Genomic DNA, 23,196 nt, shown 5'->3' with positions numbered 1-23,196 from the left:
CGGTCAAATCAACCACATCTAAAAACTTAATTTGAGTTATAAATTTAAGCAAAACACGCGACGGACAAAAGCATGAAATAATAAGTCATGGCGTCTGCTTATAAAGTCTTTGGGATGGAAATGTATTTGATTGGCATTAAATGCTCCATTGAAATCCCATTAAGCGCTTTTTAAAAAAATATTAAAAATATAAAAAATATTGCAATGAACATTATCAACTTCCGTACATCCAGAAAATGTGCCGCTGTTGGAAAAACTCAAATAAGGTCCATTCTTGTTGCAGAGAGTTTGTGACCTTTCGAAGTGATACGTAGCGTTTTGGGACAAACAGATGTCCAGCATGATTTGCAAAGTAGGACCTGAATATTTTACCAAGAATTGAATTCAGTTGAATTGCGTAAATATAAACAACCTGATGACCTGCTTGCGTTCTCCTCTTTTCTCTTTTTCTGCTTCTGTCTCTGCTGCCAAAAGCTCTTTCTACCAATCTAGAATTGAGTCCTCATTTTATTACTCCAAAAAACATGTTTCTATCTTCTCCTCGAAGCCCCCCCCCCCTTCTTCCGGGAGACTTTGTCAGCTATCTTTTTGGTAAAATAGCTGACATACGCTCCTCTTTCTCAAATCAATCTCCTACTACTTGCGTCCCACCGACTTCACCTCTATCGCCCTCTCTTCCCTCTTTCACCCCCTTGTCTCCTAACCAAGTTCTTACCTTAGTAACCTCTGCCCGTCCGACCACCTGCCCTCTTGACCCCATTCCACCCAATCTTCTACAATCTATCGCTCCTGACCTTCTTCCCTTCCTCACCTGTCTCATTAACACTTCTGTTATCTGGCTGTTTTCCCAATTCTCTGAAGGAGGCAAAAGTTAACCCTCTTCTAAATAAACCCACCCTCAACCCTTCTGAAGAACACAACTACATTACAGGTCATTTAGCAGACGCTTTTATCCAAAGCGACTTACATTATACTGTAAACCCATGGCTTTTTAAATATTTTGCCCAGGGAGCAATTAGGAGTTAGGTGTCTTGCTCAGGGACACTTCGACTTGAGACATGGGGCAGCCGGGACTTGAACCACCAACCTTGCCGTTCCCATCACTCACGCTCTACCCCCTGCGCCACGACGACCCCAACTACAGACCAGTCTCTCTTCTTCCTTTTCTCTCCAAAACTCTTGAACGCACGATCTTTAACCACGTCTCCGCTTATCCTCACAGTAACAACCACCAGTCAGGCTTCAAGGCCATTCCACAGAGACTGCTCTACACTGCTAGAGCCGCCGCTCTCTCCTCTCCCTTCTGGACCGCTCTGCTGCATTTGACACAACCACCAGATCCTTATTTCCTCAGAAACTTGGGTGTCTCAGGCTCTGCTCTCTCCCTTCTCTCGTCCTACCTCGAACGACGCACCTACCGGGTAACCTGAAGAGGATCTGTGTCGGAACCTTGTCCTCTTACTACTGGAGTTCCTCAGGGTTCCGTCCTGGGTCCCCTTCTCTTCTCGCTCTACACCAACTCTCTCGGCGCTGTCATTCGCTCGCATGGCTTCTCCTACCACAGCTATGCCGATGACAAGCAACTAATTCGCTCCTTCCCTCACTCGGACACCCAAGTGGCAGCACGGATCTCTGCCTGTCTGACATCTCTCGTGGATGTTCGCCCACCATCTGAAAATCAACCCCAACAAGGCTGAACTACTTCTCTTTCCGGGAAAAGATTCTCCTACAGAGGACCTGACTGTTAAATTTGGCAACTCTGTGTTAACGCCCACTGTGACGGCTATGAACCTCGGCGTGACACTCGACAGTCAACTCTCCCTGACTCCCAACATTACAGTGACAACACGATCCTGTAGATACCCCAACCCCTGAGGAGGGGGGCACAGATGTTTGTCACCTTATACTATAGAACCCCAAGCTTGAGAAAGATAGCCTTGATGCATCACTTGAACGTGTTTCAACTCTGGTCCATGCTTGCAAGCATTTAATAAATGTTCAATTATTTTACAGCGGTGTCAGGTAAAGTTTTTCAAAACACCCAGTCCTGCTTTTTTGCAAAAGTCCCATAGAATTTAATTTAGCTTGACTTCTTTCTCCCAGGCTGTACTTTCTGATGTTGGAACAGAATCAGCAATAGAACGTAACATGCAAATCCAACACTGCAATAATGAAAGCCACAACACATGAATCCTGCGTGCATTTAACAACTGTCTGAGCCGCACTCAGGCATGACAGACCGCTGGCACCGTGTAACGTCCTGATGATTCCTTTCCAGAGCCCCGGAAAATAACGTTGTCAGAATGCATGAATCATAATTAATGGAACCGGTTTTGTTTGAATCCTCGCAAAGCCCATTACCGGTAAAAATGTCAGTATTCACACTTTGTGATGGCTTCTCAAAATACATTAATAAAACTATATACATAAAATGCATTACTCAGAAATCTCTTAAAATTACAAAATTCCCACTAGGCTGGTGTGTTTAGTAGCACTGAAAAGAAATTACAGTACAATTCCAAAAACACCATACAAGGTTTTACGCAATAAATAAAATACCTTAATAAAAACACAGAAGCAGCCCATTGCAGACTGTATGAAATTTATTCCATTGGTAGTAATATACAATAATTATAAAGCTGGTTTGTTTCAGATACGTTTGTACTGTAGCTCTAATACGAGCTTTAACTGGGCTCACAGACAGGAAAGGTGGGGGATAAATGAGGTAAATAAAAATAAAAAAACAGGTCCTGCTGAGTTTACTTTCTATTAATGTTAAAACAATAATGTTGAGGAAACAAAAAAAGGTTTTACCTAAAACCTGCACATTTCCAGGGCCCAAATATCAGTGTAATGTTTCCAGATGCAGAGGCTGATCTTACACATACAACCGGTTTCAGTTTAGCTCCAGCGTACTCTATTCGTAAGGTGTTTAATTATGTCACATTGAACATAAATCGCCTGTCTTTTCTCCACTGAAAGAAAAGTAAAATGTAACACATCCTGCTTGACGGAGGTGAAAAGGCCTCCCAGCTCACTCCTTCCTGCGCTTCTTGTCGTGGTAGTCGTCCTTGGAGCGGCTGCTGGTGGACGGCCTTTTGGAGCCGCCGTGCTGCTTGGCCTCCTCCAAGAACTTGTCCAGCCCGAAGGGATCCTCCTCAAACTGGACCGGCCCTTCTCGCCCGCGCCCGTGGTCGGTACCCGAGAACTCTTTGTCCGGAACAAACCTGCCAGTGAAACAGAAAGACTATTACAAGTGTGCAACAAGTTCAGTTTCTCTCACTGTCTCCTGAAAGCAGGCGGGAGGACACTGGTTTGAACAGGCAAGCTGATTGAACAAGAAGCACCTTGCTAGCTGTAAGTAAGTGAAAATATAAAAAACATTTACCCACATGGATTATGTATTATAAAGTACTTTGGATGAGCTTAACATTAACCTTATGAATAGGATTAATATTGCAGCTACTCCATCAATATAGAAGGTATAAGGTTTCTAAAAACAAAATAAGATGGGAGCAAACTTTGTATTGACTTTCTTTCAGATACCTTTTCTCTCTGATAATTTGTTATTTTTGCTTCGTCATTGCTCACTGAAAACATGAACTATCCAACTCAGCTGGAACGACTGTTGTTATAATACCCTCCCCGAAGCTGTAAGCCACGGGGGAAACACTGAAATGTATACATGATTTATTGAAATCAAATCTCCTGAAAGTACCTGTTCTTCTCCATGAGGGATTCCAAGTTATCTGTGTAGGCGTCCTTGTCCACGTTCTTGCTGGGCCGGTAGATGTTAGAGGCCATGTCTCTGCTGCCGCGGAACGGCTGGTCGTACACGTTGTAGGTCTCATCCTCGCCGCCTGCAAAACCGCTATCCATACCCTGGGAGAGAGATGCAAGTTCACGACCATGTATGAATAAAACCTATTGATGGGTTTGAACCCACAGAAGTGATGAGTGTCTTCCTTGATCTGTTATTAAAGGAGACATTCTGCCCTTTTACCACAAGTTGAATTGCTTCTTTGCAGTGTGACTGAAATGTCTAAAACATACTGTGGTTCATTATTATTATTATTAGGGGCACCCTTTTCAGGCGGCCTAAAGCACCTCTGCTCAAAACTTGTTTAAGGTTTCCTCATGTTCAAACGCCTAAGGAGTGAAAAGGGTGATTAGTCAAGTCTATACTGATTAGATTCAGAGATTGTGCCGAAACACGTACCGTAATAATAAATCATACACTATTGGCGGTAACTTTAATTTGGAGTGAAAGGATGAAAAGTTGGAGGGAAAATGACATCAACGCTGATTGGCCACGGCTGTACGCTTCAGCTCTAAACAATTCATGTGGATGAAATATTTATTTCAAAACGCCAAATTTAGCTGAAAAGCGACACGTTTGCACGTTGCAGGGCTTGTATGTGTTTGGAAGTTTTGTTTCTAACCTTGCTCTGATTGAAGAGCCGCTGGTCGTACTGGGCCTCACCGGCAGAGCGAGGATTGGGAACGCCCAGCGCGATGAGCTCGCTGATGTCCCTGTCCTGGTCCCTCTGCAGCTTTGACCTGGGACGGAGAGCAAAGTCAGAAATTAAGCGCATGCTGAGCACGAGCAAGAAGGACATCAAAACAGAAACGGAGTTCCACTATAAATATTTGGTTTCCAGAGCAAGTTAAATGTAGTATAATGAGATATTTGGAAAGCATCAGTAACATTTGGACCATCCTTCAAAAAAAGAACACCTCAGAGTTCAATCAAAGTTAATTATGAAAAAGTGTGGAATCGTGATGAAATGAGCGTCACATCCTCCAGCAGGGACACTCTACGCCATCAATTGGCAACTTGACAGCGCGCGCACACAAATTCACGTGCGCTGTGTTAAAGTGTGTCCAGCACCTCTTATCAGGAGCCGCCCTGGAAATGTTCCTGTCGTGCTGCCGCTCTTTCCTTCTGTCGTGGCGGATCTCATCACGCTCCCTGACCTCGCTGTCCTCGCCACCTGTCACGTGAGATAGAAAGAGGGAGTTTTTTTTAAATGGAATAAATCCACATGATGAGAAGATTGGGAAAGCGATGATGTGAAATGGTGCATAAACGCAGAGGTGAATGTAAAGAGTGAGGTGGATGAGAAGGATGCTGGAAACAGACGTATGGAAAGCGAAGAGATGCCAGGCAGCCGATTGATGAAGAGCAAACATGAGGTGAAAAGACACACAGGGGACAGACATTTGGATCCATAACAAAGGCTTTAAATTCTTATTTAATGTCTTTTGAATTACTATGAGGATGAATAATAAAAGACATCCAACACTGATTTCTCTTCTGAAAACACTGATGCTGAACTGCTGAATCATCAGCAGGGAAGCAGAAACATTTCACAGCTCAACGGTCCCGTCAACACCGGAAGGATACAACATTGTGTGACAGATTTGGAACGTGGCAACAGCTCCACTAGTTTAGAAAACCACACCTGCTACTCACACACTTGTTGTTAGTGATCGCCAGGACTCACCTTTGTCCCCATGACTCTTGATTCCTGCCCTGCGGTCTCTGGCCATTTGGGCCAGTTCCCTCAGCTTCTCCTCCTTCTTTTCCTTCTCCTTCTGTGCCATCTTCTTCTCCACCTGGGCTCTCATCTCCACTGCCTCTCTGGCCTACGGAAACAATCCACATTTTAAATGCAGGGTAAAAAGGGGAATGCATTGCATTCTGGAGCACATTGGACAGGTGGAATACCTTTCTATCTGCGATGTAGAGCGCCTCGGCCAGCTTAGCAAAGTTTTCGTTGATGTGAACAGTTTGCAACCCCCTGCCATCAGCAGCCAGACGTTTATCAAGCGGAATGGTGTAGCCCTGAAACATCAAGCATACAGAGCAATGAAATTGGAATCACATGGTGGTGCATTGCGTACATATTTTCATTGCTCAATGACAGTGGCAGCTGGGACATGGCTTTTAAAAAATATATTCAAAATACTTTACAAATAGTCAGTATTTGAGTAACTGACTAACAGCTGAACGCAGATCAGCCTGACCTCACAATCAGGCAGGCGTGAGAGGGAAGCTGCACATACAAAGCTCCTGTAGAGACTTCTACACCGGGAAGGTTTAGCCAGCTGGAGGCAGTCGTGCTAACGCCATATTTTGCTTCCTATGCTCGCTTTTTAAACCCAGCGTGGACAGATATGAGAGTAAGGGACAGGAGGCACGATAGAGAACACCGGACACACACGGATAACTCAAGCTCGCTGTGTAGCAATGTTAACGTTCCCTGACGGACACAAGCCGTGAGGAAACAGACACAATTTAGCCAAAGTAGTTTTGTGGGGCTTTTTACTTGTTTTTTTCCTCAACACACGGAATAAACTGGGTTATAGTTATTATAAGTTTGTAATATTATTATTATATATATTTGTATTATAGACTGACTTTATTTTTTTTAATTGGTGGTGTCACATTACCTTGGCGTTTTTCCAGTTGGAGATGCAAGGAGGAATCTTCCATTCCTGCTGCTCCTTAACTGTCATCTACAGGAAACAACCAGCAAACACAATTCAATTATGTTCAATTCATCCCAATAGTAGTGAAACGTGTAGCGTAACATTCGTTTGCCCCCTGTACCTTTCTGCTGGGGGAATGCATGACAGGGGCGGGGGGAGAAGGAGGTCCTCGAGGAATCTTCTTGTTAATCCTGAAAAATATAATCATCGTATTACACAACGGCCTCAAGTGGGAATTAGAAAAATTCTATTAATTCTAATAGTTACGGGTTTAGGAGGAAGTGTGTTTCTCTTTTCTAGTCTTCTGACCCCTTGCAGCTCTTTAACACTACATACCCATCACACGCTGATGAGAGGACAACGGTTCCACCTCCACATCAGTAACTAACGTTAACTAACGTTAACGTCACAGCTACGGGAGCTATTAGGGTGTCGTCTTGCCAAAGGAAACTGAGGATTTAACTGCTCTACATAGAGCGAGTGATGTGTTTGCCGTGTTTTATTTGGTGGGTGGAGTCCTGTGGACCAGCAGGTGGGTCTTCCAGTTCAGACATTTCATTTGTACTCCGATTTTTCGGTTAACCTCATAATATGTTGCTAATTTTAGCATAGAGCTAAAAAGCTTTTCCAGACGTAAATGGAGTTTTCTGTGCTCTGGTTTCACAACCTGTTTAATCAAAATCTATCAAACCAGTATTTGAATACGGCTTTACGCTTGTTTTTTGTTGTTTACTCACTTGAAACGTGGAGGTTCCATTGGATCTTTTTGCATTTCCACCATGCGGATCACCCTCTGTTTGGCCCCAGAGTTAAAAGCCACTCCCTGCTGGGACGGCGTGTATCTTTGGGAGAGAAAAAGTGGGAGACGGGGACACACACAGACAAAGAGTTTGATAACATTTAGCTTCATAAGTGGCAGTCTACCTCATCCCTGCCTTCACTCCAACACGTCAACAAAGCTTTGCACGACAGCCCAATACTACTATTGTTGTTTACAGAGTTCATACCTCACTATCTGTGACGGCACGAATATGATTAAAACTATTAATGCACCACAAAAACAAAAAGTTTAATCAAAGTTATGTAATTATTGGCTTTTTTGTGCAGTTATCAAAACTCAAAATCAGCTATCAACCCTGGTTTAGTTGAGCTATTTTCGACAGGCCCACACTTATTAAATATTGTACAAGTAAGTTTGAGCTCGTCCTGATTCAATACACACCTGATGTACTGCGCAGGAGCTTGTTTGTCTGCAGCTCTTACAGGCATGGCAGCAGCAATCTTTTGAGACACCTGCTTGTCCAGCGCACTGCGGGTCTTCTCCGTCAGCTACAAAAAAAAAACACAGAATGACGACCACATTTAAAAATCATATATGATCGGAGTAGTCCAATAAATATTCCCATGAAGAACATGATCCATCGCATCCTGCTTGAAACTCAAGTTTTCCCCAAAATACACATTGCAGCATGGCCTACCTCTTTAATGGCCTCCTCGTCGGGCTTCTGTAGCTCTGGAGTGTCGTCATTAAGGACTTCCTTCGGTAGAAGGTCGGTGTACTTACTGAATATCACCTGCAAAAGTGAAAGACGAGAAATGACTAGAAATAACTAACTCATGAAGCAAACACACTTTTATAAAACGCGTGAAGATGACATGCACCACGGCAATGAATTGCTTTGACGATGTGCATCATGGTGTGTTTTTAGTCCATGAATGGACTCCAAGTAGGTGATTAATAAAATTAATAGTACTGCAGGAATGAAGTTTGCATTTCTAATTCCGTAGATTTCTTATTGAGTTTTTTTAGCTATTAAATACGTCCAATTTTAATGCCCCTCCTTGTTGATCTAAACTACAAACTGACTGTTTGACCGAAAGATTTGATATTTTCCAAATGGAAAATGCTACGGCAGTGAGAGTTATTGCTCCAGCCTGTCGCTTCCCTTCATTCCAGCACATTTTCTTTTATCTTCGATCTTCTTTATTGCCATCAAATTGCCCAAGGGACGAGAGCCGAGATGTGAGTTACGCCAACACCACTAGGAACGTGGCAACTACTTTATCCAGCCTGCTCCTGGATGCCGGATATTGGTGAATTTGAAGGAGGAAGAAAAATAAATGATCCTTTAAAACCGTTATTCATTTTCTAAAAATGTGTTATACCTTATCCTTGCCCTGTCCTTGTCTGGCAATGGCGTCATATTTGATCTTTCCCTCTGCGTCCACCTGTACAGCCAGGGCATTGGAGGTCTTCTTCTTCCTTCCCATCTCCAGAGGAAACTGGGCAACGTGGATCTCCGGGAAAGCTCCCCCATCTCCGAAATCCTACACAAACAAAACATTTACAGCAGGACTTCGACAGACTGCGGACTTAGTTCTGAAGGTGTGGGGCTCCCACGGACCCCCCCCTCAACCACCACCGAACAAACCAACAATCGGAACTTTTCAATGGGTAAATACTGAAGACTGACGTACCTCAAGGGAGCGGGGCACCCAGCCCTTTCTGGTCTCATACAGCGGCGGCTCCTTGCGAGACGAAACCAGGGCGGTGGAGTAGGACTTCTGGGCGCGGAGCTTCTCCTCTGCCTCCAGCTGGTCCTGGGACAGCTGGGTCGGCGCCGGCAAGAAACTGCACAAGCATTAACGAAGGTTTAGGTTCGGTCGAGCGACCCCAGCTCGGGTTAGCCAGCAGAGCCACCGAGCGACGTTACTCTCAGTTTAGGAGTTAAAACGGGAATTCAGCTGGCGAACCACCGGGCAGTTGTTACGATGCCCACTAACCACACTTAAGAGTGTAGTTAGCTCATCACCAGTTAACCGTTGATAAACGCGTGTTGTTGTTCGTGGCTGCGTGCTGTTAAGCTAACTAGCTAACGCTAGCTTACCACATACAGTAGCATTAGCTGATCCCATTAGCTTCGATACAAACGAAATGAAAGCGACTTAAGCAAAAACATTGGTGTACAATATTAGAAGGAACATAAACTTCGCACAACGTTAAGTGACAACAGGAACAACATCTTATGCAATTGTATTAAATAAAACAGCGAAGGCCTGGTCGCGGTCCTCACCTCGTCAGAGACATTTTCCCCCTTTCTTCCTTAGCTGTGAACTGCGCATGCGCGGAGCTTGGCTTGAAGCGACTGTCATAGGTGGACGCGTCAATGTTTGGTTATATAGGCTGTTTAGGAAGATATTTGTCTTCCTGGCATGCTTTTCTATTCACTTTCAGTTTAAGTTAGGGGAAATACAGAAGACATTGCTTTCTGTCTTTCTTTTTTATAAGGCAAGCGTGAATTACGTGAAATTTAGCTTTAAACTTGTAACGTAACACATATGCCTCTACAGTTTATTTAAATAAGATACTACATAATAACAACAACACTATGATATTAACAACATTATGGTATTAAGACTACCTATACCTACCTATAGACTATCTATAGTTATAGAATAATTTAATTCCCCACCAAAACAAATAACAAGGCCCTCAAACTATTTTATTATAACCCAAAGTGATGTTTGATGTTTTCAGTCAAGATGTATTTATGTGTGTGTTTCAAACAGAGGCTGCTTTGGATGATTGTAACATCTATACTAGAAACTAAAACAAGAAAATGCACCTTTGTAGGATCTATTATACTAACATTGTTGTCGTTATCTGACCAGCTTTTAAAATGTTCTCAAGCACATCAAACTCTGCCACTGAGAACAACGAGTGTAACACTTTTCATGCCACTTCCTACTTCTACCCCTCTATATCTATATATAGGAGTACATAGAAGAGGACATATGAATGAGTTTGAGTTTAACTTTTTTTCCCAATGCAAAACTTTAAGATGGAACAGAGTTTTTAATGGTGAACTATCAATACTTTTCTTTTCTAAAGAATCAGTAGACTTCCTCCTCAACTGATTCATATAAAATAGGTTTTTTTTGTTGTTTAATGAAACCTAGAACCTTTTTATTATTAACTACAATGTATTGACCATTTAAAATGACTAAACAGCATGAAACTTGTTGTTCTTCGAGGAACTTTGACTCATGCATTTGGGTACAAATAATAAGGTCACAGAACCAGCCGATCATAAAGTTGTTGCACCCAATTTTACTGGATGTGTGCAGTGTCTCTTTGTAGCCAACACTGAATATATTCAATGTACCGTAACAAGAAAGCTGCAACAACAATAATTAGTACTACGTTTTAATAGATGGCAGTTTTCGGTCAAGTTTGAGCACAGGAAGCAGTTAATCGGGTGGCCTGAAATCCACGCCACCACGATCCCAACGGGCAGCAGGAACAGAGAATGTAATTTCTTAAAAGTAATGCAATTTGAAAGGGAAAATGTGTTTTATATTTTGATGTTATTGTAAATAAGTATTTGAATATAGACCCTCACTTTAAGCAGAAACATAGATGCACCATGATGTAGACCGTTGTATTGAAAATGTTAACTTTTGATGCATGTGCGGCTAGCTGTCATTCATTGACATAAAATAATTAGCCAAAATAATTAACATCTCAATGGATCACATCAGAATTGCTGTCCAGTTGAACCTTTTTCTAAAGAAGATAAAGAGGAGCAACTGCTGAACGTTACTGGATTGTACTGACAGGTCTATATCTCATTTGTATTCATACTGGATGGAAGAAACACATAAACGGGTACTGAGGTAAACATTTAATTCCGGGCTGTTGTGTTACATCACACTGTATTAACTTTATAAAGGTTTAACACAGTAACAATAATGAATAGGTCTACGCTCCACATACACACCTCATAGTATCCTTTTTACATCACAATACTGGCTCACTGAGTTACTCACTGAGTTACTCTTCCTGTATTTGTCTTGACTTTTACCAACTCATTCAATGCACCACCCGTTTGTGGTGCCAGGGGGGAGGTGTACTCCCGCCAGACTGTCCCACAAAAAAATATAGTGATTACTGAGGCTACATACCATAAGATAGATGACCTCATCAGTCCTTAACCTCATAGTATTTAATAGCTATGATATATATCCTAAATACTTTGTTTATTATTATTACATTTCAGAGTCGCTTTAACGCTGATGTCCTGCTGCCGGTTTAGAGTCTTGATGACGGTCCGGGTCTCCTCATGTCCTTTAATTAAACATTGTTAGTTTTAATGCACAATGATAGACAGTGCAACAAGCCTGCACACCATGGATACAGACAATATGTTAAAGTTCAATTTAAACAGTTATGAATCTAAACTCTGCCCTTAAACAAACGTAACGTTACCGGTGAAGAGTCCGAAAACTGTAATGAACACTCAAGCCTAGTTATAGTACAATTTGTTGTTGTACATCGAAATTTCGTTTGATGGCCCCAAGCTGGACAACAGCAGTGAACAACATAAACAATGTACAAAATAAAAATACACAGGAGGAATAAAATAAGGGAAACATTACAAAAATACAAAAAAGCAATAAAAATGTTACTGAAGTACAAATAAGATCAAATGTGTGCGTTTGTGTCTTTTCTCTGCAAACCTCCTATCAACTCCTACACTTATACTATACTATACTAATGTATGTATATTGCAACGTCTTCGGGCAGTCTCAGCCACACTGTCAAAATGTCTTGCAAAATGGTCCTTAACCTTTAACATTGACCTTAACGCAGAGGAGAGTGCTAGTTCCTTCTTATGGAGTTCAGACAGAGACGGGGCCAAACAAGGTCGGCTGAAGGTTTTAAGCACAGCTTATGAGAGCCAAATAAACTGCCAGCAGAGCAAATGATGCCTTAAATGTAGAGGAAGTGGAGCAGCTACGTATGAGAGTCCCGAGGAGGGGGAAGGGGGGGTTATGTTGCACGGGCAGTGTTGGGTTACAGATTTCTTTGTGTAGCAGTATTTTCTCAGTCTGATTTAGTTTAGACTGGGTTTATTATTTGAAAGAAATGCCTTCATTTGACTGATGGGCATAATTAGGTGATTGGAATGGATGATTAGGTCTGCAGCAGAACAGATCGTTTATGCAGTGATGCAAACAGCACAAATACATCATGAGGTCTTTAATCTCTGTTAGATGGTGTGAATCATGTGTTAAGGGCTTTCTTTCGTCTACAATCAAATAGCTAAACTCAGCAATATATTAGCCACATTGAAAATAATGTAAGGACTGGGAAGCCATCTTAATGTTTAACGGCATATTTCCCTCTTTTGAAAAATGAAAGGATGCACCTGTGGTTTGTAAGCAATGTGTTTATCACCACTTTGCTTAATGAATGAAGAAGGAACCATGTCATACTTGTGTTTATATTGCAGTGCACAGTTCAAATATGCACCAGTAGATGACAGCACCACTCAAAGATGGCGTGCCAGTGACAACAAGGATACTTGCAGGGGTTTCCACTAGGAGCTCTGTTTCACTAGACCTCTCAAAGGCTAAGATTATGCTGTGTCTTTAAGGGTGACTATGTTTTGTCCACAAGTGTGCTTGAATAACATGATATGTGAAGCCATAGTAGAGGGTGGGAGAGGGAGGATGCAGCCGCTACAAGGGCCTTTTTACATCACAATACTGGCTCACTGAGTTACTCTTCCTGTATTTGTCTTGACTTTTACCAACTCATTCAATGCACCACCCGTTTGTGGTGCCAGGGGGGAGGTGTACTCCCGCCAGACCGTCCCACGATTTGCAGAGGAACTTTTCACTTTCTAATTAAAGCAATATCGCTTTGTCATACGGAGCGAGCTTGTTGTTGAAGGGACCAAGCGGAGCTAATTAAAATGCTTTCAGCACTCATCGACAGGCCATTTTCTGCAATTACTCCGCCTGCTGTGTGAGTTCAAATAAACAAGTAAGCAGAGCTGCTCTCCGATAAACCCCATTACATGCTGCGTTCATGCCTTGGTGCACAGGGTGTTGGTGCTCAGCGCCTCAGTGCTGATGTGACCTTGGGAAGGGGAGACACAGGCGGTGCTAGCGGGAGCAGCAGCGCACAGGGCTAATCTCCAGAGCTTGCCGCTCGATGAAGGGTGCTGATAGTGAGCAGCAGCGTCTCCGGCAGTCGAGATATGCATCGCTCCAGATTTGAGAAAGAGCCCTCAAAGTGAAGCAAAGGATTTGATCGGCAAGTTTAAGGCTGTTCCCGGAAGGCTACACAATTAATTTAGAGAAAAATGCTTTGGAAATGTGGTGACACTGCATTCAGGGCTGAAAGCTGCACTATGGATTTGTTTGGTGGGGGTGTAACAAGAGTAAGTAATCAGGGAATTGAGCATTTCTGAACATGTGGCGTGTTTTATAAAGAGACCACCTCATTTTACAGTGAGGGTGTGTTAGTTTGATTTGAGGGGTCAGTGGTCATCGATTTTAGGCATCTTCCTCCTCAATTGCACTTCCAATATACATAAAACTAACGCACCATTGGTACTCTGAGTTTGGAAATGGTCCTCATTATCAGAATGAGCTCCAGCGAGGGTAATTGATAGACCGCTGCATCGTCCACAGAAGCAAGATGACATGTTTTGGTGGTGGGTGCTGTGATAGGGCCCTTCTAACCTAACTGCTTTTGACAGGTAATGGAGACAGGAGGTACGATGTGCAGCTGTGCCCTGCACATACCTGGTAGCAGATCAGCTGGCAGTGTCTCCTCAGGAAAAAGGGACACAGCTGCAACATTCAGAGTTTGTTTCACCTTGTAGAATGGGTATTTAATGATATAATGTTGGCACACCTTGGTATTATTATTAGTCCAAAACTTTTATGTTGACTGACTATTTAAAGAAATGCATGTGCCAAAAATGTGGCAGAGAAAATATCCCCCTTTTCTTTCTTGCAGAGAGGAAGATAAGAAGATAGATACTGTAGGATATTAGAAATAAACTGACCACCCGGTTCATAAATTAATAAAATCCATATACACCAGAATACATCCATGATTCTGAAACTGTGTAATCAATAAAGTAATGACAATATTGTAAAACCACTGTAATATTGAAACTGTAATCAATAGAATAATATCAATGTACAGTTATAGTTGAATTTAATGTAATGTAATCAACTGGAATGCATGCATGTAATTCTTGACCACACCACAACTGATATTGACTGAGGGTCATACAAAATCCGAGTTACATTGAACTCACCAGAAGACCACTCCCAGAGGTGTGGACACTAACTTTCACACAACCATTGTTCTGGAGTTCGCTGGTGGAGGCAACAGACGGGCACTGTGGCCTGTTGGTTACAGAGACCAGCGGCTCCTCAGCTGACATGTTCTTTTTACCACAAGACCCTTCTTATTAAATACTATTGCACCGTTCATTCTTCTTCTTCAAGTGGGGGTTCGCGTCCTGTTTTTTCTTCCCTAGTTGTTCTTAGAAGTCCTTCTCTGGGTAGGGCCCTTCTTGCGGGTTGTTTGCCTTGCAAATGCTTCCGCACATCGAATTGAGCCCTCAAGCCTTTTGATCGCGAGTAGCTTTCTGTCAGCCTTGGACATGCCAAGTTCCTCCAGCAACTGATCTGTTTGGCCGTGTAATGTGCCTCTCCACGTCAGTACCACCGCTCCGAACCTTATTGCTGTGGGGTTCACATTCAATCCATGTCCTAATGTCCTTCTGGTCCTTCTTGGATGTTAAACTGCATTTCGTTGCCTCAGTACTTGTACCCTGTGCAATGACAATAAAGTTGAATCTAATCTAATCTAAAAGTAGTCAACCTTTTGTCTGAACGCAATTGTGGTGATGCAAGAGTCCGTAGTTATGGTAGTGTCCAGAACTACCACTCCTTTCGCAATGCACGCTGCGAATAGGTCGGGCTTCCTCAAGCCTTCGCCTGTTGCTATTTGCGGCTCCAGCCGCGTGCATCTTGCTCCCCTCTTTATGAGGCAATGGTAGACCCAGTCGTTCACCGTGTTGTGGCGCTTCACTTGCTCATCGTGCGTTCTTGTGCAACTTTGGATCTGGTGGCCCATCTCTGTTTCCCCTGCATCGAAATCGAGGATTAGAGACACCCGAACAGGTATCATCCAATCCTCCAGGAAGCAGTAGCGCCAGTGACAGTACTGGAGGCTACCGCCCTACTAAAGGAGCTGCCTATGTCAGCTCCGGGGCCTGACGGAGTACTCAACTCCGACCTAAAGTACAAAGATCCGCGGGACATTGCGACGTTGCTTAACGCAGTGCTCTACATAGGGGTGCCCTCACACACATTCCTGGAGAGCCGGACCATCCTGATACCAAAGAACGATAACCCAGCGAGCCCTGGGGAATATCAACCAATTTCGATTAACAACGCCTATTGCCGCCTATACCACCGGCTCTTGGCTAAAAGATTGGAGCAGTGCTTACCCATACATCACTCACAGAAAGCATTTAGGAAGGTGGACGGATTAGCAGCCAACCTAGCGATCCTCCAGACTGTCATCCGTGAAGCGAAAAGGCGGGTCAAAGGCCTGTTCATTACTTTCATAGACATGAGGAAAGCCTTCGATAGTGTCGCCCATCAAACAATCATAAGGGTGGCACAGGAGGCCGGGATACCACAGCACATATGTGGATACCTCAAAACATACTACGCCCTCGGATCCACAAACCTATGTGGCGCCAACCTCAGAATGGTGAATGGTGTATTGCAGGAAGACCTTCTCTCCCCTCTGCTGTTCAACCTGATAGTCAATAAAGCCCTGACCAAGGTGGAGGCCACAGGCGTAGGGTTCAGAATATGCTCTGGATACCTGTTCCAAACGCTGGCCTTCGTCGACGACCTGGGTTACATCTACGCCGACCCCGCGGACGGAGGACTCGGCGTCCCTTGCCTAACGATGTACGTAGGTACATCGATCCCGCGTCTCAGAGCGATGTGGATGGGCAAACTAGCCGAGGCAAACGACGATGACATACAAGCGCTAATAGGCCACCCGGACTTCCAGTTCTTGACCAGGAATGACCTGCTATGCTTCCAGCGTGAGCACGTAGGTACCAAAGCCAAGGAAAGACAGTTCCTGAAGAATAAACTGGCGCAGGCCTAAGCAACATCGGGGAAGTGCCGAGAGCCAGCCAAGGGGTTATGGAGGGATCTAGACTGCTATCGGGAGCCAATTACATCAAGGCCGTGAAGATCCGGGGCGATCTGTGGCGGACGACCCATGGAAACACTGATGTGCGATGCGGTATGCTGTGCTTCAATAAGAAAGGAACTGAAACCCCCGTTAACCCCAAAGGTATCTATTTATGGTTTTATCGTAACCTTCTTGCCCAACAGGTTTTGTTTTGAAGGATATGTAACCCTCAGGCTTCACTGGCGTCCAATCCTCTAGCTTACCACGTCCATCCTCATCCTCTAGTGAGGATATAGAATAATAGGATATTATTAGTGAGGGTAAATTACACTTCTTCTTCAACCAAAATCTGTTTAATTACAGAAGATGTGATGTGTAACTGTGAATGCTTTGGAGGTAATCTTTGATGGAGCTGCTCTAATAACATACATTAGATCACAACCAATAATGTTATCAATTTATTTTGCAGCTGGGTAAATAGGTCAACTAGCAGAATGTAATAGCCTTTGAATAAGCTGAGGAGCTCGCTCAATACTGGGTTAGGTTTAGGTTTACTAACATGTTACATCTTGTTTGTTTAATTTAAATAAAAACAGAATAAAATATAACATATTGCCGGAAATAATGCAGTGCCCATCAATTTGTCTTGGGCCAGCAGTCAGCGGACATAGATTAGTATAAAGACTGGAAACAGTTGGAAGAAGCAAACCCTGCCTTGTCTGTCAGAGTTTCCCCCTCCGGACCCGGGCCAAGGCTGAGCTAGGTCTCCCTCTGGTGGATCTGGGGGAGGCTGGCCTTTGCACACACCTGCCACTGTCCTCGTAATCACACACCTGCACCAGATCTACAATCACCAGGGTTTAAGAGGGAGAGCCGGACAACCAGCCGATGTCGGATCGTTACCTAAGTCACGTATGTCAACCTCCGGCGTTGTCTAGTCTCAGTAGAAGAGATATCGAGTCAGCCAAGAGCTGTTGTTGTTTTTTGTTTCGTATCAGTCAACGTTCGCTACTTACCTCTCGTTTCACCTCCTCTGTTCCAGTTGCACCTGTCTGTTCCTGCACGTTGAATTTTCACCGGATATCGTACACCTGGGATTCACTCTCATCATCCGCACTCCTCACATCCGTTCCTGCCGCACACCTACCCTTGTGTCACCTAATAAATCAGACGTTCACCTGCTATCTGACGTTTGGGTTCAGCCCCATTACAAACCCTGACATTTATCCACAGGTCAGAAAAGCTGCCTCAATCTCAGCACCTAAAAACATGCTAGGCTAAGGTAACTCAAGCCAAATAGTTATTGTACACATATGAGTGCCATTACTTGTCCCATCTTGGTAACAAAGTCATTTTCTAATTCTTTAAACTCTTCCTTCCAAATGTTTTTTATGGAAAAGATTTTTTTCTTGAAATAATTTCACAAATTTGTGCAATTTGTCAAAAGGTATTCAATTAAAAATTCAGTAAACCCTGGCACATTGGAGAGTGGGGGTGGATAGTCATTTACGTCACAGAGTCAGTCAAGGGTAGCAAACCTAAATGGAACTGCCACCACTGTCTCCCCTTTGGTTTCATCGGGCTCTCTTGAATTAACACTGTATGAAAGCAAACAGTTATATGGATTTGCAAAGGCTCCACACATAAAGATAGCTCAGTGGCTCCACCACACGAGGCCCACACTAGGGGGGACTATGGAAGATCATGGGGCGTGTATTTCATCGCGCCCGCCTGAACTATGAATTAGCCATTCATGGCAGAAAATACAAGGCATGAAATTGGCTACAGCTCTATTCCTCTGTGATCTTACAGAGTTACTGTGAGTAACACTTTACTTGAATGGTTGTTCATAAGACTGACATAACATTGTCATAACCATGACATGACAGCTGTCATAAATATCAATGAATACTTATGACAGTTGTCGTCAAGTGTCATTGGGTAAGTTATGTCACTTATCATGCAAAGGTGACATTGTTTGAGATGTCCTTGTTATGACAACTTGACATAAACCAAGACAACAAAACCTGTCATAGCAGACCTAACTGTCAAACTTAAGAAAACCGTTTGGCTTCATATTATTTTACATTAAACCGTCAAATATGGATGGTTTGGACACTCGCTGTCACAAAACCATTACAATTGTGTCATAAATGTTATACTTTTCACTAAGATGTCGTTAAGTGTAACTACACTGCTAAATGAATCTAGAACTGTCACATTTCCCTCCTACAGTGATTTAATGATTTTAACTTTTCATTAAGATGTCATGTGCAATTACATAGTCAAACCAGTTTATAACAGTGTCACGACTGTTTTCTTTGAATTCAAGTAAAGTGGAACAATTAGATTCTTCAATTAAGATGTCAATATTTGTAATTACATCGTCAAACCAGTTTATAATAGTGTCATACCTCTTTTATTTGAATTCAAGTAAAGTGGAACGATTAGATTCTACAATTAAGATTTCATTGTGTGTAATTACATAGTCAAACCAGTTTATAACAGTGTCATGACTGTTTTCTTTGAATGTTCCGTTAAAATGTCAATGTCAAGTGGGGTATTTAAATGTTTCTTTACTGACGTTCACACAGCCTCAGTTACTTATTGACCTCATCCACTGTGTTTGTGCCTCTCTGTGACAACATGTCTCAAACTTAACCACACAGAAATACAGAAAGAAATGGAAATCCAACCCTGATTTCAAAGGTTGGTTGAAACCAGTTATTTGAGATGATACACAGGCATACTTTCTGTAGTGTAAAGCAGAGTTTTATGCCAAAAAAAAAAATTCAAAAGGCAAAGCCGTACAGTTCTACCCTAAGCAAGCTACCAATAAACACATTGACTCTGCAAAAAAGGCAAAAGACACCATGGTATTAGCTATTGCTGAACACTGTTCATGCACTGAACATGCTGGCAGAGCCAGCCCTTCCTGTAGACCAGGGCTCTTCAACGTTTTTCAGGCTAAGATTCCCCAAACTGATCTGTCTATGCCAACTATGTAAAGCACTATAGAAATTAAATGTATTATTACTAAAATATTCGAGACTCGAACCTGAGTCTCCTACGTCCTAAACAAAAAGCTTTAGCCCTGCTACATAATGTGTGAGTAAAACAGACATTTTGCGATCTTTGGGAAAACTAGGTTATTTTTTTTAGCTAGGTCATAGCACACAATTGGGTGCCGACACAATTCCGAGCAAGGGTGCGGGAGGAGATGCGTGTCAAACTTTTTTACGGAAGGGGAATAACAGAACTAGAAAATTCCGCAGAAATTGTTAGAGTGTCGTAATGTTGGCTAGACTTGCATTAAAAACTAAACAAAAAAGAGAGATTCGAATCCGGGTCTTCTACATACAAAAAAAAATACCACTGGGCTAACTGCACTGCAGAAAACAGGCAGAGTAAATGGGGATTTCATCTAGAACCCACATACATTGTACTCCATTCGTTCCAGTGGAGCTTTTTTGCTCGGCCGTTAACGCCAGCTGTAATACTATTCAGCATAGTAGTATTTGTAGTAACATTAGTAGTAGTTGTAGTATTAATAGCAGTAATGTCAGTTGCAGAGTCAGTACTAGAAGTAGTAGTATTTTTAGTAGTAGTACTAGTTTTAGTAGTCATTTTAATACCAGTAGAACTACTAGTAGTGATAATAATAGAATTATTTAGTTAGTTGTACTACAAGTTGTAGTAGTAGTATTAATAGCAGTATGAATACTAGTAGTACAAGTAGTACAGTTGCAGTGTCATTGCAATTTTTAGTATTAACACTAATAGTATTAGTAGTAATAGTAAGAGTAAGTTTAGTATTAATACCAGTTTGAATACTACTACTACTAGTACTGAGACTACTACTACCAGTAGTCTCAGTACTTCTACTACTACTACTACTAGTAGTACTACTACTAGTAGTAGTAGTAGAAGTACTGAGACAGTGAGCGATTAAGAGTAAGGAGTGGTCGGGGGGGCAAGCGAGGGGTTTCATGACAGAGAGCATAGCTGCGTCATGTCACTCCACTAATCAGCTATTATGGTTCAGCTGTGTTCAGACTCTACCAAACGCGACCATGTGGTGTATATGTCTGTCCGGTAATAAATATGACTCCACTGGCAGTTTACAAAACGTGTACCCCCTGTTGAACTAGAAAATACATTTCCTATAGAAAATGCGATGCAATGCTGAAAGCTTAGAAGCTGATAGCTGTAATTCATTTTGAAAAATTGCTGAAAGTACAGAAATGGCAGAAGCTGATAGGAATTTCAATCCATTTGTTGAAAATAAAGAAATGAGAAAAGCTAAAAATGACTAGAAAAATTGCTAAAAGAATACAGAAGAGAATATCAAAACATTGCTGAAAATGCAGACATCAGAAAAGCCTAAATAAATTTGAAAGAATTGATGAAAATACAGAAATGGGAGAAGCTGAATTACCAGAAATTGCTGAAAATGCATAAATGGCAGAAAGTAAAATGAATTTGAAAAAAACACAGGAATAAAAAATATTGCTGAAAATACAGAAATCACAAAAGCTGGCATGAATATTAAAAAATATATTTGAAGTATTAATATTTGTAGTAATTGTAATTTTGGTACTAGCAATACTAGCAGTAGAGGAAGTAGTAGTTTTATTATCAATAGCATTAGAAAAGTAATAGTGTTAGTACTAATATTATCAGCTGTAGTACTACTGCCATTAGTCATAGTAGTATTTGTAATAAAACCAATAGCAGCATAAATAGTAGTACTTTTTGTTTTAGTAGAAATATCAGTTGCAGTGTCATTACTACTACTGGTAGTATTAAGCAATTTTAGTATGAATCATTTTAGTAATAATAGCAGTAGTGTCAGTACAACTACAACTGATACAATTACTATCAGTAATAAGTTGGTCAATATTGGTCAGTACCTGGGGGTTGTAATAAGGTACTTTAGTGACAAAGACACAATTGGCTTAACATTTCTGGGGCTTGTTGAGTTGGATGGGGGATCTATAGCCCGAGCTGTTGTGGCCTTCCTGGAGAAGAGTGCTCTTAAAAAGAGAAACTGGATATAGGGGAAAAAATAGGGTACATAAAGGGCTAAAGAAGTGGCTGTCAAAGATTTAATTGTTTTTTGCTGTGTGTGTTGCTCTATGCAACTTGATGTAACTTATGCGTCCAATGACACCATCCCCCGTAGTACTTCAAAGCGTAAGGAGGCCTACAAGGCCTTATATGAGACCATCAACTGTTGGGAGAAACCCTTATTAATAACCAGGGTCTGGCTCTCATTGAACGGTTTTATGCATTTTGGAATAGTGGGAGGCACTTAAAATACATTTTGAAGTCTCCAAGTCCAGTGAACACAGCTGCATGCCTGAGCTTTATACTCCAAGACTGCAAGATTTAAAAAATAATAATAATACGATGTATTTTTGCAATAGCAGACAGAACAATTATAACTTTATTAAGTTATTTGAAATCTAATACTTTAATCAATCTTCCTCACTAGAATGCTTTTTACATGTATTAAAAGGTGTAGGTATCGAAAACATCCAAGTAGTCACCAAGAGGCTGAGTAGGTGAGATTGTCCTGAAGACGCACTTCCTTCAATGAGTTCAGGATCCAGTGACAGCGTTTTGTATTATTGTTTAGAACAAATAGATATAACGTGTTGGAAAGCACACATTCACTACTGCTCAAGGTGATACAATATGTATGTATCAACCTTAGACCCCGTGCAGACGGAATCTAGTTTGCCTGAACCGGGTTCATTTTTCACACCTACCCACTTTTTAAATCGCGTGCACATGAACCCAGTGAATCTGATTGACTCCGCTGTAGTACATCCCCCATGCCTGTTGGTGGCGCTTTAAGGTGCTACAGACAACTTAAGAAAACGGAAGGAGAAGACAGGAGCATGCGTATAAGACATGTGCGCCGTATACAAACGAAAAGAACTGACAATATTCCCGTGGTACGCATTGTAGACTTGTTAGCATATTCAGCAGGCACATTATCCTTGCGTTCGCCATTGTTGTCGTTGTTATGAAGTGACGCATTGGGGTTAATAAGGGTTCAGCGTGAGGTTGCATGCAATCACGTGATGCAATCAGGTGGGGCAATCCGATTAGGTATGCGAATAGCGTGCAGACGAACACCAACAGCAATCGGATTTCGAGTTTATTCACTTTGGACCCCCGATTCGAGGGAGTGCGGATACAGTGTGCGGATACAGTGCGTTCGTCTGCACGATAGGGCTATCCGGAGACTGGGTTCACCGGGTTCAGGCAAACTAGAGTCCGTCTGCACGGAGTCTGAATTTCCTTTAACAAACCAGCGGTAAAAGAATAAAAGAGGCCTACTTTGCTGAATAATATAACCTTAAACAATCCATATAATCCAGGGAAGCAAAATGGGTCTTTAACATTTAATTATTAGAAAAGGCTGAGTAGAAAAGTTTTGTAATAATAGCCCTTCAGAGGAATCCTAAGCATTTATCCAGGGATAAGGCCTGTGGTTGTTTGCTTTGTAATTAAGGAAACCACGGCTCCTCAGCTCTCCTCCTCCTCTTTTTCTCTACTTGTCCGCAGCAGCGTTCACTATAATCTTTGGTCCTAATAAGACATGAAGATGCGTGTGCGCACACACACACACACGCGCACACGCACGCACTAAT

General features: G+C 42.2%; 1 protein-coding gene across 1 annotated transcript; it reads right to left on the bottom strand.

Moving 5' to 3' along the window:
* Positions 1-2,585: 2,585 nt before the first annotated feature.
* On the bottom strand, positions 2,586-9,722 carry snw1 (SNW domain containing 1). Its single transcript, XM_040160822.2, has 14 exons — positions 9,570-9,722; positions 8,974-9,127; positions 8,662-8,823; positions 7,974-8,069; positions 7,718-7,824; positions 7,233-7,337; positions 6,617-6,686; positions 6,457-6,522; positions 5,732-5,848; positions 5,508-5,649; positions 4,892-4,994; positions 4,443-4,560; positions 3,719-3,882; positions 2,586-3,227 (listed from the first exon to the last, which is right to left on the bottom strand). Exons 1-14 carry the CDS (start codon positions 9,581-9,583, stop codon positions 3,035-3,037), a joined length of 1,611 nt encoding a protein of 536 aa, XP_040016756.1. The 5' UTR covers positions 9,584-9,722; the 3' UTR covers positions 2,586-3,034.
* Positions 9,723-23,196: the final 13,474 nt, after the last annotated feature.

Source organism: Gasterosteus aculeatus, chromosome 18 (genome assembly GCF_964276395.1).
Source record: "Gasterosteus aculeatus chromosome 18, fGasAcu3.hap1.1, whole genome shotgun sequence".
NCBI classification, from domain to species: Eukaryota; Metazoa; Chordata; class Actinopteri; order Perciformes; family Gasterosteidae; genus Gasterosteus; species Gasterosteus aculeatus.
The sequence above is the reverse complement of the archived record's forward strand: the minus strand, read 5'-3'. Positions and strand labels throughout refer to the sequence as shown.

Excerpts from the sequence above, each read along its gene's own strand:
- snw1 (XM_040160822.2), bottom strand. Across the intron at positions 4,995-5,507 it reads CAAGAGTCATGGGGACAAAG|GTGGCGAGGACAGCGAGGTC; the intron begins GTGAGTCCTGGC and ends CTCACGTGACAG. Across the intron at positions 3,228-3,718 it reads TCCCTCATGGAGAAGAACAG|GTTTGTTCCGGACAAAGAGT; the intron begins GTACTTTCAGGA and ends TTTCACTGGCAG.